The sequence below is a fragment of the Apteryx mantelli genome, chromosome 14 (assembly GCF_036417845.1).
Source record: "Apteryx mantelli isolate bAptMan1 chromosome 14, bAptMan1.hap1, whole genome shotgun sequence".
NCBI lineage: Eukaryota > Metazoa > Chordata > Aves > Apterygiformes > Apterygidae > Apteryx > Apteryx mantelli.
In genome coordinates, this window is record NC_089991.1 from 13667282 (window position 1) to 13683384 (window position 16103).

Sequence of the window (16103 nt, forward strand, 5' to 3'; positions counted from 1 at the left end):
CTGAGCAAACACAGAGTTTCTTAGGCAGGGCACAGTGAAATGTGCCAGTAGTGATTCCCAGGTGGGATCTGGGTTGCATCTGAGCTGAGTGCCTGCGCTTATCATCTACAAAATGGTCCCGACCGTTTGCTTTTTCACTTATGCTTGACTGTCCTACTGCTTGCCCAGGTTGACATCTTCTCTTGTTTATTTAAACTGAGACACGTGATGAGGCTTTTGTGGAGAATATTTAGAACATTCACTTAGCTGAGGACGTAGAAGGAGATGTAAATAAAACAAGAGATTTAAGTGCTCCATTCTCTATTCAAGGACTTTCCATGTCTTTGCTGCGAAAGGACAGCTATCTGGAGCCTAAACATAAAAGCAAGATTCATACATAATGAACTGATGGATACATACTCTGGGGGTGGGAGATTTCTGGCTACAACCTCTGGAATTAGGATTTCCAAACTGATCTTTATGGTAAAACATAATTTAAAGTAGCAAAGTAGGAAATGCATGACCTCTCAAAAAATACTTTTTTCCTTTCTGACTGATTCATTCTGTGTCAGGATACAGCTAGCTGGTTGGACATATCAGAAATTGTGTCACTGGTGGAGGGACTAAAGAGACACCTGATTCCATGGGGAAACCAGTCAGTCAGTCAGTCAAATATTTCAAGGTGCACTTACCAACGAACACTACCATTCTGTGCCTTAATAAAGCTCATATGTTGTCTTCAGAAAAGAAGTAAAAGTACTTCCTGTCATTGTCTTTTAATGAATGAGGTGTGAACTGATTTCCTTGTGGCTAAGAGCCTAGAGAGGTGACTTAAATAAAATATATTCCTAAAATCAACGTACTATCTTGTCTCTACCAAGTCTTCCATTAGCAGGAGTAACAACAAGAACCTCTTTCATTCCCCATGATTCTTGAAACTGGGAAGCTCTCTAGGAAACATTAGAAATTAGACAGCCAATAGCTGCAGTTGTCTTTCATTGTCCAAGGTGCAAACAAGTAGTGAGAAAAGTAACACAGCCTGGATCTTTTAATATACAGGGTGATGGCAGAGCAGTTCCACCAGCCTTGACCATCTGCCTCTCATTTAATATTAATTCCCTGAATGCAAACATTGCTTGCAAGGCAGAGCAGGAGTTTCATGCTTTTTGATTTTAAATTCTTATAGCATACCTGCAGGCTTTCAGCAAAGATGTAAACAAAGGTTTTCCCTGGTTCGAAAATGAGACCTCAGTACTAGAGCCTAAGATATCTGTGTGTGTGTGTGTGTGTGTGTGTGTGTGTGTGTAATAGAAAGTAATAATCATGATGTTACTTATATCTCTGTACAAGTGAAATTATTTTACATGATATCTAAATTATCATCCTTTTTGGTCTGAGGTACTTACTAGACTTTGTCTTCAACATGTATGGAACATAGAAGTGAAATGAATGACAATTAATGTGAATGCTGCTAGGAAAATAAGGTGTTTCATTTAGTTAGATCTCCTGAGCAGAGCTATGTCATATTTGTCACTCGAAGGTAGAGCCTGCTCTGTTTAAGACTTACATATGACATGTGATAGGCAATAACCACTTGTCTGGAAAATAGAGGATAATCACATTATTCAGATAGCATGCACACCAAAAGGCAGATTTACTTTCTTGTTTCTTTCATCATCTTCTGTTCTTTATTAAACTGACATGTGTGGTTTGGTAGATGCATTGAGCTTACTTCTGAAGAGCAATTCTGGTTAGGAACTGATCAGGACATTTCTGATTAAAGGCATGTATGTTTGATCTTTAGTTTTATTCAGCATTTACAAAGGAGAAATGATTGTTACAACATCTCTGCTGCACTTTGTAGTGTATACAGAAAAGGAGTGACATGACTGATAAGAAAGCGTTTGGCACAACATGGCGCTTAAATTCCTACCCACGCTAAACCAGAAGTTTGATTTTTCTTCACTTTAGAGTATTTGGTAACCTCATTAAAGCAAGTAGACCTGGCATACCCAGAAAGTATTATTATGTTTGAGTGGAAATAAAAGGAGAATATTTAGCATAAAAAGCGGGCATTGGCAGTCAAGTCTAAAAACTCAGAAGTATATTGTAAGGAGCAAAACCCTGTACCAAGTCCTGCAAACTCCAGGTAAATGTGTAGGATTGTCATGTGTGTTTGTGCAGTGCTTTGCACAGGATATCTCGTATGGTAGTTGTTAGTGGATCCGAAAGAGAAGTACCAAGAGTAATAGCAGCAGTTGCACTTCCCTCGTGTAATATCATGATCTTAATCTAATGTTAATTTCATAAGTTAATTTTAGCTTACATTTTAGGTGACAGTCTAATGGTTTTTAAGGATTGTACTTACATGCATAAGTGTTAGAGCAGTATCCTTTCATATGTGGGTGTAAATTATGTAATACTTATCTGTTACTTGAGAAAGAGCAGAGCCAGGATGTTCATCCTTCACTTTATAAAAAGCAGAAACAGACCTGACTTCTAGACTCTGATATAACTTCCCTACAGGGGGAAAGGCCTTAAAATTTAGCCACTGCCCTTAGATTCCCTAGATCTGTGTTCATTTCCGAGTGCTGTCACACATTTCCTATATGGCTTTGCAAACTGCTCTCTCTCTCGAGGTCTCAGACCTTCATTTCCACGATGAAGATCATGATGAAGGATCAATTTTCAGTCCCACGTGTGATTTTTATGTAGAAAGGGCAGGAACTTCTGCTGATGTAAACTGAGGAAACTCCACAGACAGGAAGGAAGCTCATTTTCCCTGGGATTGTTACTCAGAGCCTCTTGTGTCTTGACTGGCAACCTGAGCCTGAGTCGTCTCAAAGCCTGGAATGTGTGCAGAGCTGGTGCCAGACCCCCGGGCCATTGCTCTGACCCACATCCAGCATTACGAAGTCTCCTGAGGAATTGCAGGTGGGTGGCATTTCCAGCACACACCTGCTATCCAAATGGAGAGAGCGTTCCTAGCACATACCTGATTGACTACACATCCCACACACAGCAATTTTTAAAACATTTAAATAGCCTGTCTTCTTTGCTTATTCTTGACAATTCATTTTAATCAGTATTATCAGCTATTTAAACACTTAATTCTGTTAAGTACTATAGCATTTGGCCTTTAGGAAGTATGCAGAGTGGGGGTGCAATATCAGTGATACTATCAGTAATTTTGACCATGAGGAACTGGCCTAAAATCCTCATTTCATAGCTTGTGGGAATGCTTCCTAGCAGTGCTGAGCTGGCTGGGTCCCAGCATCAGTCCTTTGCACATAGAAGCAATGGTCCGACTAGAACTACTGTTGTTTGCACTAGTATGGTGGTTTTTAAGTCCCACAGCACCAGGGAAAGCAAGTCGGTTTGCAGAACTCTTCTGAGGTCCAAACTAGCACTAAAAGAAAAAAAAAACGTTCTTCTCCTCCCCTTGCAATTTATTTAGTAAAAAATAATGCACTCAATTAAACTAACCATACAACTGAGTTATTTTGATGCATGGAATGGTGTTTGTTTGCGGCTTGTCAATAGTTTAATTAATCTTGATCTGTTTCTAAAACAGAGGTGAAGTACGTAATTGATTTGAATCTGTTAGAAGTGGTCCTGCCATCTGCACAGTCTGAAGTGAAGCAGCACAAGCAGTGTAACATTTAAATGCATTAAAAGAAATGATACACTGCTGGGTTAATGCTGACTTCTGATTAATGTTTTTAGGTGGCAATAAAGAAGAATATGGTAACAGCTGGAAAACCATAGATCAAATAATTTCTTCCCTATTGTCGTGTTTCTATACACAGACACACATTGTCAGGTTTATTCATAAAAGAACATAGCTTGATTTTTAAGTGTTTATCAAGCAACCTCTGATTTTATGCCTAGAAATAATTAGGGGAGTGAGGAGGAGGGGAGGAAAATTACATCTTGTTTGTGGTTAAAGACCTACATGAAATACCATGTCACCGGCAGTAACAGACTGAAAAGCCAAGGCTTGGTTTAAAACGAAGTGGACCGACTCCTCCACACATTCCCGGTACACATTGAGGTCACTGTTAAATCAAGAAGAAAACTCTTTTCTAGGCCAGCCTGTTAAAACTCATCCCCTGAGCTTTTAGTCCTCTTCAGTGAGAATTACACGTGCACCTCGTTATGAAGTACATATCAAGGACCCTACTACATCTCTGGGATGCTCCGGACACCTCTGTGAGCAGTTATTCCCTCCAGTTTGGAAGCGTCTCTCTGGCTATCCAGGAGTCCTTTTTATTAGCTGCTCTCCTCTACACCCCAAAGAGAAGGGTTTTTTATTCTGCCCTCATTCTCTCTCTTTTGCTCCTGCATAAACCTCACAGGTATCACCTCTCGTCTTCTCCTGGTCTGAGCACCCCGCGCTGTCCACGCCAGTGGGCTCTGCCGAGCTCCCCAACGGGGCTAGAGCCTGGCTGCACACCCGCCTGCCCCCAGCCCAAACCCAGGAGTGTCGGGGCAGTGCCCACGCCGCTCTAAGTGCTGAACTATTTATTAGCGATTTTATCCCACTGCAATGGCGAAGAAGTCATGATGTGACATGCGTAAGGAAAACCCAAAGAGCAATGTACCTGGTCTTACTGACATGACTGATCTGTGTGGTTTAATTGCTACATAAAATATGCAAAAGCACTTGAGGTCATTTAGAAAAGTTGAGGTGTTTACAGGAAAGTAGAAATTGAGCTTGAAAAAATAATTACACTTTTTTTTATAATAGTATTGACCGCACAGACAAGCCTTGTAAATGCCTCCACATGTGCGTTTTAAGCATTCATTCCTCATCAGCTTCTCACCTTTTTCCTTAAGTAATTTCTATATTCCTACTAACCAACAATCATTCTGTCTGAATCTTATTTCCTCATAATAGCAAACCCATCAATCTCTGCTTTATTAAACAGGGAAGCATGCTTGGAAGCTAAAGCATTCAGATTTGATCAAAGATGTTATGCAAACCATTGATTTTAATTTACAGCAATATCCACTTCTTTCATTATTAACGACTTTGAATTACTGGGACTGAATAATTAACAAATATTCCTACTTGATGATAGACTATTCAAAAGGCAGATGTACAGAAGCATAATGCAAATGAACACGCTTCCTGTACCCCCAGTGATGCACCTGTCTATTGGACATTCCCCAGTGGAGCAATGCAACATGGCATGAAAGAAAAACTCTGGAGAGATCTCCCAAGCTCTCTTAAATGTTTCCAAAATTATTATCCCACATTATTATTCCAAAATTAGCAAATGCACAGATGCGCATGCTAGGGCATGTTTCTGACCTGCCTGTCTTCATTTGGAGCCCTGTGTTGTGGCCAGACAAGTGCATATGTTGTAGACCAAAGTGCTACCAACTTAAGGGCAACCCTGTTGGTTTACTTCATCTGTGAAATGTGGCCTTAAAACACTTTCCTGTTTCCTGATGATGATGCCGCTTGCCACCTCCTTGTTAAACACAGTAGATCAAAATCTCTCAGTCTGTGTCTTTTAGAGATTTGCAGGGCTGTGTCCATCTATTGCTGAAGCATCCCTCAGTTTTCAAGCAGGGCAACATCTTGCAAAAAGTGGCTCAGTGCTGTTCTCCTTTGGCATTTTCAGAGATTGTTTTGACCAGTGAAATTCAAAATCTCTGTGCACCAAAGACCTGAAGTGGGGAATTCCCTTTAGTGACTGTTCAGTAGCACAGATCTTTGCAGCTGAGGGATTCGGGAGGGGTGGAGGTCTCCGTCTTGCCCAGGAAGCCTGTTCACACAGGAAGGTATCTAGAAGCACAAGGAGAGAATCAAAACTTTCACTTCCTGTTATGGTCTCTGTGCTTCCCCTTGAGCAAAAATGAGAGGAAAACATCTGGGAGTCTTACAAAAGGAGACTGCCAACACCTCCCTTGCCAAGACAGATATCCCATCCACCCAAAAACATGACCCTGCACTCTGGGTGTCTTTGCCTAACTGGCTGTCCTCTCCCAGCTGAAACTCAGTGTCAGTCTCCCACGCCAAAGGACCAAACTTGGCAAGTGATGACTTCAGAGTTATAACTTCTTCTCAGATGTAAGAGTCTTCTCTTCCCAGCCTGTGAGAGAAGGCAGCAGAAAATCCTGCAGCCAATAAAGAGGATAGAGGTGTCTGCAGCTATTTCTGTCCCAGCTGCGCAGTGAAAATCATGATTCCTCTCCACCTCCAGAGCCCTTTTCTCTGGCATCCCCCAAGCTCCCTCTTCTTCCCAGGTCTGCAGAGCGACCTGTGCAAATTACAACAAGAACAGTGTGGACTAAAAAGTCAGAAACACACAGGAAACGCCCAGCTTTCCACCGCTACGTTACATCACCCAGCCTGGCATTTGGATGCTATCACAGCTGTGTAAAGAGCAGCTGAGGGTAAATCTTGACAAAAATGATCCAGCACTAGTGAGGGAGAACTGATGTGAAGAGCCTTACCATGCCTACCTCGAGCTCCAGTGCCTGGGAAGAGGCTCATCCTTCACGTGGCAATAGCAGGTGGTAGCCTTGATATTTGTCTAGGTTTCTCAAACAGGAAGATGAGCAGACAGTTTAGTTCACCCTTGCGTTTATTACATGTTGGCTTGATTACTGTGAACCTTTCATGTCTGAGTGCAAAACCATTTTGCCTTTAAGAGCAGAGCAGCTCTGTGATTTGACAGGTCAAATCAAAATGCTTCACTCCTCTTTAACTCCCTCTGTGGGATTAGACCCCAGGGTGTCCTGACAGCAAGTGCATTTCACTGGGCAGCTTGGCTGCCAGTCCGAGAGACCCCATCCAAGGGGTGGTGAGGAGCAGTGATTTCTCAGCAGGCATCCTCAAAACCACAGAGCTACCCCCAGACAAGACCCAGCTGGCTTGGTTGACAGATCTCCCTCCCAAGGCACTCCATGGTGCAGCAACAAACCCTATCCATGGACCATAACCAGTTCATACCCTCCTGGCAGGGCTTGGGAACAGGGAAGGTGTCTCTCCCCCTCTGTACGTGCTGCAGAGCAGAGGAAGATGCAAGGTGCTCAAATACCGTGGTGAGGAGTATTGTTTAGGAAAAGCAGGAGAGGCAAAGCTAGGTAAGACAAAATATAAATCTAACTCTCTACCTAGCTCTGTATAAATTAAACCATCATCATCCTCATTACCCCTGTGGCAGCATGTATGTGCTGCCATGCTCACTCAGGAGGAAAAGGAACATCTTTTGTTTGGAGGCATTCAGTGTAGTTTGACATTTTGTTTCATAGATGCTGTCATGGAGCGATGTTAGTCTGTTATGAAAGCTCCATTTAGACAGGTGCAATTACAGGTCCATAATCAAGGTGCCTTTGATCATGGCACTCCCATAGTTCCTGGGGGCTTTTCATCCCCCCATGGACCCAGCTAGGTGGCCGGTGCTGAGACCTGCCTTTGAAGTTGTTTCTTTTCCTTTTCCCCCTAATTTTCATGGGGTCTTCTTCTGCTGATGAACATTATTAATGAAGGCTCTAACGATCAGTTGTGCTCAAAATACTTATGCTTGGCAAGTGCCTAACCTTCCCCAGCTGTGCAAGAGCCAGCTGCACAAGGAGGGCAAACAATGGGCCGAGAGCAGCCTGTGCTGCTCCAATAGAGGAAAATTACCTTGTGCCTCCCGTTCTGCATACTGCACATGGGAAGGGACTGGCTCCCGGCTGTTCATTCTTTTCCAAAGCGCTTTGCTGCAGTACAGATTCATGTGTCACCAGCTTCCTGCCTCCCAGTATCTGAGGAAAAGGACTTTGTTTCTGGAAGAAAGGAGATCGTTCAGGTCAGATGTAAGTGGAGATGGACAGGAGAGCAAGGGAGTGAATTTGTGGAGGGGGGAAGTGACAACCTTTTCCTAGGACCAGCCATGTGGCCAGTGACCGATTCTGTAGAGTAGTTTGGGATTCTGGGGCCAGGATGAGGAATTAGGTCCCAATTGCCTTTGATTTTGAGGAAAGAATCTTTATGTGCAATTTGGAGTGGCCACTGGTGACCAAGGAGTACAGAAACGGATGTCATTTGCTTGGTTTTGAATTTGGCATGTTATTACTAGTCCTAGGAGGAAAGCTGCCCAGAGATGTACTGGGAATTCAAAAAACAACAGAGAGAGGGAAGCCAAAAGAATCCACCAAGAGCTATTAAAAACAAAACCCCTGGGTCACAGACCCTTGGAAGATGAGGGAGCATACAAGGGAAGTATTAGTATATGCACACAGGCATTTCATTTCCTGCAGGCCACTGTCAGAGGTAGAATGATGGAGGAGACAGACCCTTTTGATCGATGTGGCTTTTCTTATATCAGATGCAAGAAAGTGTGACTAGACCAGTGTAGGAAAATTGCAGGCAGCAGTGTCAGTATAATTGCAATAACTGCAGAAACAAAACCCACTCATTTCAGTAGCTGTCCAAGAACTAATGACCCAAGGCTATGGGAAGCAAAGCTCTCGATAAATACCGTGAAACCCACATTTAGTTATGGCAGAGGCTTGTTGACATTCCTGAATGGACAGAAGAATTTGCTCAGAGCTACCAGCTGCTCAAAAGGCATGTGGGTGCTTCTTGGGGCCTTAATTGCCCTCATTGAAGTCATGCTAAGCTCAGTAGACAGCTCCTTCTAATTAAGTGCAAACTCTTTCAGATGCTGAATAAAACATACTCTTGACTTTGCCTTTCTCCTATCTCAGCATCCATAATTGGCTTGCACAAAAGTAAGTGTCTTGCTGAATGCAAACCCATGGCTGCATCTGACCTCTTCAACATAGCACCAGAAATCTTTCTCCGTTAAGCAGGAGGGGCTCCATTGATGTTAGCACTGAAAACCGTTAGGGTAAAAGAAGAAGTCGTGCCTTTGCCATCTCTGCTGGACCATTCAATTTAATGCAAGACAAAGCCTGCTTCCTCACTGGGCACCTTTTGCCCTCAGCCGCATGTACCCCCTCTCCTGGTACGCAGGCAGTATTCCCAACAAGCCACTTCCAGAGGGATATGTGGCTGACAAAGCTCAAGGACCTTTGCCAGAAAATCCTGCAGGTACATGGGATACACCCCCTTGTCCACTCTGCGTGAAATTTTTGACACTCCTGGTTTGAACAGATGAAATTATGTGGAATTATGTGTGTGTGCTCTCACGGGGGAGAAAGCACTGTACGTGGCATACACACATAGATTTGTGAAGCTAGGATATGCAGTTGCCTCTGTCTTATAGCCTAATTGCACTTGCTTTTGAACCTGCGTATATCTGCCTGGCACCTTATGTTTCTGTGGAATGACTGTGAGGCCAAAGCGTCTCCTTTCCTTTTCCTTATTCGTTTGTGAGCATCCTCACCCATCTGGGTGAATCTACACAGCAATGTTGGATGCACTTTGTAAAACATTAAAAATCAAGGAACTCCTAAGACACTGTTGATGCTCAACATGAACAGGCCAGTTGCCCTCTCACCGCCGTGCAGAACCTCAGCAGGCTCAACCCTGATCCACTAATGCAACTGGCAGCACACAGGAAGGTCATACTCAAAGTGACATCCCTTTTAGGTATAAAAATGGATGTTCTGCAATGCAAGTTTAGAGGGAAGTCAGTCATTAGAAGCTTATTAAAATGGTACAGGTATCAGTGTCAGAACTTCTGCAGAGTTTCTAATCTTTTCTAGCTTTTGCCAAAATCAAGAGAATTCAATGAGCTAAAGTGTAACAATCTGGAATGCATTTAGTAAATAAAAAATTACCCTGGAGGAAGTCAAACAAACAAATGAGACTAAAACAGAATAACAGGTCAATGTTTCAATTACCTGAACAATCTCACATTAATCCTGGCTGCTGAATACCAGCTCCATATACTGTGAAGAAATTTCCCTGTGTCAAGTGCTGCTCTTAATGTCAGTTTATCTCTAGCCACACTTGGTAATATGAACAAACACCCATTCTCACCTGTCTAATGTAATACTTGAAGTTACACAAGCGGGTGAAAGTTTGGGATGTCTTTTGCTGTGGATACATAATTTGAAATAGCCTAAAAGGAAAAATTGCTCAAAAAATTTTCACAGTAAAACCAATTTTATGAGAAATAGAGTGCTGTTTATTGCATGCTATTTATTGCCTTCCTGTTTTGCAGTCTCCAAAATGGAAAAAGTTTTTTTCATAACATTTAACAAAATATTTTTGGAAATGCAAACTTAAAATATTGTATTTTCATGTTATTCTCCCTTTTTCTTTTTTGTCCTCATTAACTGAGAGAAATTATTAATGTTGTGGTAGGGGGAGACTGGTTATTTCCTTTTAATTTTTTTTTCTTTTGCTTTGTCCAATGCTGAAAAAATTACTAAGTAGAAAAGAAGAAAAAAAATGTCACACTACCTCTTGTTCTGTGGCACAGAGTGAAGGGAAGAGGGAAAAAAGGAAAAGATTATACAGAAAAAAAGAAAAGAAAACCAAAATATTCCTGTATAGAAAATACCATTATTTATTGGAGTGAAAAGTGAATGAAAACATTTTCATCCAGAGGTACTGAAGTGGAAAGGACTTTCAGAAAACAACACACGCCTGTTATCTTCAGCACTCTAAAATGAGCTCCTTCTCTGTATTCATCAGTTTATCCACCAGTGGGGCAACATGGGCTGTCACAGATATTGCAGATATTCTCCATGCGGAGCCTTTCTGGTGACGGATACAGCTCTCACAGCTTTTCCCTTAAATGTGAAATATGCACTGTTAAATGCTGCTGAAGATTTTGGTGGGGACTCTTTCTCACTGGGATGGGATGGAGGACGTTGCTGTTGCGCATGCATGAACATGCGCGCCTGCATGACGTCCTTTGCGCTGCGGTTGCAGCTGGCAGTTCCCTTCCAGACCCCGTTGCATTTTCTTTTTTCTGCTCCCCAGTTCGAGTGAGGGCTTCGGCGTAGCGGAGAAGATCGCGCTGCTCACCTTTATCTCAGCGGTTATACTCATGGCCATCCTGGGGAACCTGCTGGTGATGGTGGCTGTGTGCAGGGACAGGCAGCTCAGGTGAGCCCCCCGCAGCCCGGCCCCGTCCTTTCCCACAGCAGGGACTTACAGAGGCAAGACCCCACAAACTGCCCTGCAAAACACCCCCTGCATGCGGCTGAGGACGTACACCGCTGCGAGGGAGAGCGGTCCCTCTCCTCTGTCCTCTGCAGCTGCTAGCGTCATGGCACCGCCAGACTTTCTCACTGTTCTCAATTCATCTGGATTCAGATTTATACTACTGGAGTGTGATCATTTCAGTATCCATTCTCTACATTTTTAGCACTTCCAAGGTCAAAAAAAGATAAATAGTGAAAAATAGAGCCAAGCAGGGATTCTGTGGAGAAGCAGGTTGGCCCCTGTCCCTTTTCCTTTGCTGTTTCAAATTGCCTCTCTAATAAGCCCATCAGTAAAACACACAGATCAAGAGCCTGTTACAATTAGTATGTCCCACTGCCACAGCTTAGCAGTTGTTCCCAGTGACTTCCAGGGGGTCATGAGCAAAATTCCTGTCTCAGGGGGTTGCTGCTAACTGTGGGATTTGTCAGACAAGCCTCAGGAGCAGAGTGAGATATTCAACAGCCTTCAGACGTATTCTGTGTGGGATTTTTAATGGATTTAATTTTATTTTAGTGTTATGATTTAAAAAGTGCTCTCCAAGTTAAAATTATAGCTTCAGTCTAGAGTCTTCTCAGTGTTTTCTGGAAGGATTTTCTCAATCTACAAGTTAAAATAAAATCCTCCTCCTCCACCCCAAACTCTCCACGACACCTCCAGTGCATCCCAAAGGCCTGCGATGAGAAGGCAATGGGCTGCATCTGCATCCCAGCATGCAGGGCAGCAATGGGCCAGTGGGGCACCGTCAGAGGCACCAGCTCCTTATGATCTAGCCCAGGTGAGTCTAGCAAACACAGTACAGCCTGGTGTGGAGAGGCTAACCTGGGACCCTGGAACAGTATAAAGGGAAAGGCATAGTATGCAAGCCAAGTCCTGCCTCTGTGGCTAATCCTGCTCCTGTTCTGGGGCTAGCTTTGGCACTGCTGCACGGGACCATACTGCGCAGTGGAGGCAAGTGCTCCTGGAGCCATGGGGGAAGTGTGGTCTTGCCTTAGGACAGACCAAAATCCCTTTGGACAGTTGCGTGTCCCCCAGCAATTGCACATGGACCTCAGTGCTCAGGTTTCTTCTGATCCATCCCATACCAGTACTCCCGCTGCTTTTTGACCTTCACCAGTAGCCCTGGCTGCTTCCCAGTCCTGCACCTCCACACAGCACTGCCAAGGAGCACATTTTGGCTTATCACCAGTCTGTTTTCAACTATAGTCACTCAGAGAAAAACTGAAGAAAAATGAGTAATCATTAACATGGTGGTAGTAAGTTTTATTACACCCTATTGATTTCCTTATGCTGCAGTATACCTAATAGTAGCACAGTTACAAAGAGAAAAATACAAGTTATTTGTGTGGGCTTTGGCACAACAGTGAAGGCTGTAAGACAGTAAGATTAATGAGATGTGTGCAGTGATTGGGCAGGAGTTTGTTAGCCAGATATTTCCTAACCTGGAATCAGCACGTGGGAACCTGCTTTCCCATCTAACCATCAGGTTTTGAGCTATTTCTGACACCAGCAAAGGAGCTTTAAATAGGCTGCATGTTGCACAGGGAGCCCTGCAAAATGTTCTGTAGGAAAAGTCACTTTTTCAGTTGTCTCCCACACTCATTTAGAGCATCCCCTGACTTATCTCCCATCACTACACTTGTATCTGACTGCCTAGGCCTTCACCACAGGTATTATAGGTGTTGACCCATCCCCAGAAATCTGGGAAAACTTAGTCCTTTACCACATAGACCCAATATTGCCCTTTGGCTGTAAGTGAAGAAGGTTTCTCTAGAACCACAGTGACCTTTCTTGCCTGTAAATTGAAATCTGTTGCTAATTGCTAGAGACTGCTGAGAGAATCACAACTTAGCACAATGAAAAAAAGAGGAAGGGGGTATGTTTGAGGCTCTCTTACTCCTGGAGACAAAGGATGATCCTTCATCCTTTGCCACCCTTTTGGAAGAGGATGGCTTGAAGGAGATGTAGTCTGCCATTTCCATCGATGGAGCACTAGTAGGACATACATGGCCACCAAGCACGGTGCAGTGTGCAAGGAAAACACCTGCGTTTTCTCAACAGATTTAACCCCAATTTGCATGGGAGAAGGAACTCTCTGAGGGCCTGCTTTCATGATAAATTTGTATCTGAACTTCTTTTGTCCATCTTTGAAAATGCAAGCTGTGAGGCTGAGCCAGTCAGGAGCTAAATGGCCAAAGTACCACTTTGCTGATGCCAAGGCCTGTGAGCACCTATTGCCCCTCCTGTGTGAGCAGAGAGATGCATTTATGCAGTGAACACAGTGGATGTTTGGCTCTCAAACTAGGAATGAGCTTGGGGTGACTATGTAAAGTGAGGAGTACATTAGAGAGGACTTTATAGTGTGATAGAGTGAATTAGACCCAATCACAGGCATAAATCTCTGTCCACATATAGAGGATGTTGCTTTGAAACTGTTCCACCATAATTTTATTATCTGTCTTGCAGGAAAATCAAGACCAATTATTTCATTGTTTCACTTGCCTTTGCGGACCTGCTGGTATCAGTACTGGTGATGCCATTTGGAGCCATTGAGTTGGTTCAGGACAACTGGATCTATGGAGAGATGTTCTGCCTGGTCCGAACATCTCTAGATGTTTTGCTCACCACAGCATCAATCCTTCATCTGTGCTGCATTTCACTGGACAGGTATGAATAGAAGAACATAGAAAATAATAGTATAATAGTATAATAATTTGCTTTAAGTTTCTTCAGTGTTGTTGCTTATCAACAGTAGCTGAAGGGCAAATATGAACCTGCTGGGTTCTGTACAGCAATAAACCTCTCTTAGTAGCTGTTTTTTGAGGGAGGTCTCTGAAGTCTCGTCAGTGTGGGAAGACTTTGAAAAGAATGGGATTTATATTGATAGAGTGAGCCAGATTCTCAAACTGGCCCAGTTCTGTTTGCATTATTGATCAGATGTGGCACAGTTTCTTCTTCAAAATAAAGAAAAGACATGCTGAAACATGAATCCACAGAAAAGATCACAACTGTCACAGAAAGAGATGCATCAGGCACAGGAAACTCTTTTAGCAGAAGAGCTGTCCACCTTGAAAAAGTCAGGTATTACTCACTGTGAGTGGCTGGAGAGAAGACTTGACTGGTGAACAGCTCGATGTGCTATGCCATACCCCAGGTACTGAGACACTAAATTGTCTGGCTTTCTCTTCTCCAAAATATTGGATATATCTTACAAGTGCTATCAGAACTGCTCTTCCTGTTGTTAGCAGCCACACATCCAGATGAAAACTAATATTACTAAAAGATACATTTTGACATATATTAATAGGTTACACAGAGAAAAATATGAACAGCAACCCCCCAAATTTTAGAGGCTGTTTTTCTAAGACATCCATTTATATGTCTACCCTGGTGAAGGCTAATAAGGAGGTAAGTAGAGGTGGTGAAAAAGGTGAATAGGCTTTGTGGGAGATTTAAACATTTTTCTTCTCTTTTAAACTTTTTTTGCAAAATTAAAATGAAGCCAAAATCCTAAAGAATTTATGGCAAACAATTTTGTTTTATTTTTTATTTGCACTTTTTCAGGGCAAACTGCAGAACTCTTCAACTTTAACTATATTTTGCTTTAAAAAAACCTTACAGAATAACAACCATTTTTCACTGCAAAAATACTTAGAGGAAAACATTTTGAACAGTTATACTAATAAGCAATATTTAGAGCCTTCGGTTGAGTTCTGTGGAGAGTTTTTGATACCTTTAAAAATACTATTACTTAGTATAACTAACATGGCTAAAATAACCATAATCATTCTCATCGTCTTGACAACAGATATTTAAATAGCATCTTTCATTCAAAGATTCTGTACCCAGCCAGACTTCAAAAGATACTTAATTAAATTCTCCGTCGACTGGCAGAACTCCTTTGTTGTGGGACACAGGGCCACCACCAAAGATAACAGTGTATCCAGAGAGAAGCTGGTGGGTGATGGCTACAGCGTGTTTTGTTATCTGGAAGTTTATATGGCTGGAACATGAATAGGAAACTCATTATCTTAAAAGCATTGACCAATTGCCACTTTGAGCCAATTATCAGTAAAGCAGATGTTAGGCATTGTGCACTGGAAGTAGAATCGTTATATAAAATGTTGGAGTTAGTTAGATTCTCCACGCTCTTAATTAAGCACAGGAGGATTTTGTAGACAAGGGAACATGAAGGGAAGATACCATTTCCTCCCCAGCCCTCGACCCCGATCCTTGTCAGGTGCACAGAGCTGCTCCAATGTGGTTTCTGCTGTGGGACAGCCTGACCTGTGGGTCCAGCTCCCTCCTGGATGCGGAGGCTGGCGGTAGCTGGGGGTAGCGGCGAGTGTTTCTCTCCCTGCTGCCAGTATCACAGCAGAGGTGTTGAAGCTGGTCTTGATTCTATTGCTATCAAAATGCATCGCTCAAAGTTAATGTTTTAGGGATGCAGAACAGAGATGACAGTTTTATACAGGAAGATTTTTGTTTTCTAAACAGACCTGAGGCAGAGTCTGTGCATACCCAGCTCATTAGAATGAATTGAAAATGGAAAAAATAGCAGAAAAACCTAGAATGAGATTGGTAAGGTTATTCTTTATTAAATGAAACATGCTGAGCAGCATGTGGACCTGGACAGTCCCTGACAGCGCTGGTCCCTAAGTGCTCAACTCCAGATCTGCTTCCCCTCCCATGATCTTTCATCCTCTGACCCTGGGTGACTTGGATTATCTCTGCCAGACACAGAGCTGCCATAGCAAAGGGGTGCGTGTCGCTGCCTAGAGTAATGCCTTGATTACTTCCCCATTTCTTGGGCAAAGGGAAATGGGGAGCTGAGACTGCGGAGCTGAACTCTGAATTCCCCCATCCCAGGCCAATGCTTTAATCACTGGACTGTTACATAGAAAAGGAGTGGATATCGGGGATATGGGGGTCACCACCCCCTTGCTGTGACTGTGCTGGGAGCAGTACTTCCAGGTGTTTTGATCTGTGGTCACTCCCT

General features: G+C 43.1%; 1 protein-coding gene across 2 annotated transcripts in view; it reads left to right on the forward strand.

Moving 5' to 3' along the window:
- HTR4 (5-hydroxytryptamine receptor 4) overlaps window positions 1-16103 on the forward strand; it is a 104388-nt gene that overhangs the window by 12795 nt on the left and 75490 nt on the right. For both annotated transcript variants that reach the window (XM_013953688.2, XM_013953690.2), the window contains exons 2-3: window positions 10883-11008; window positions 13571-13771. In XM_013953688.2, the coding sequence (XP_013809142.1) occupies window positions 10883-11008; window positions 13571-13771 (327 nt within the window). The remainder of the gene's footprint in view (window positions 1-10882; window positions 11009-13570; window positions 13772-16103) is intronic.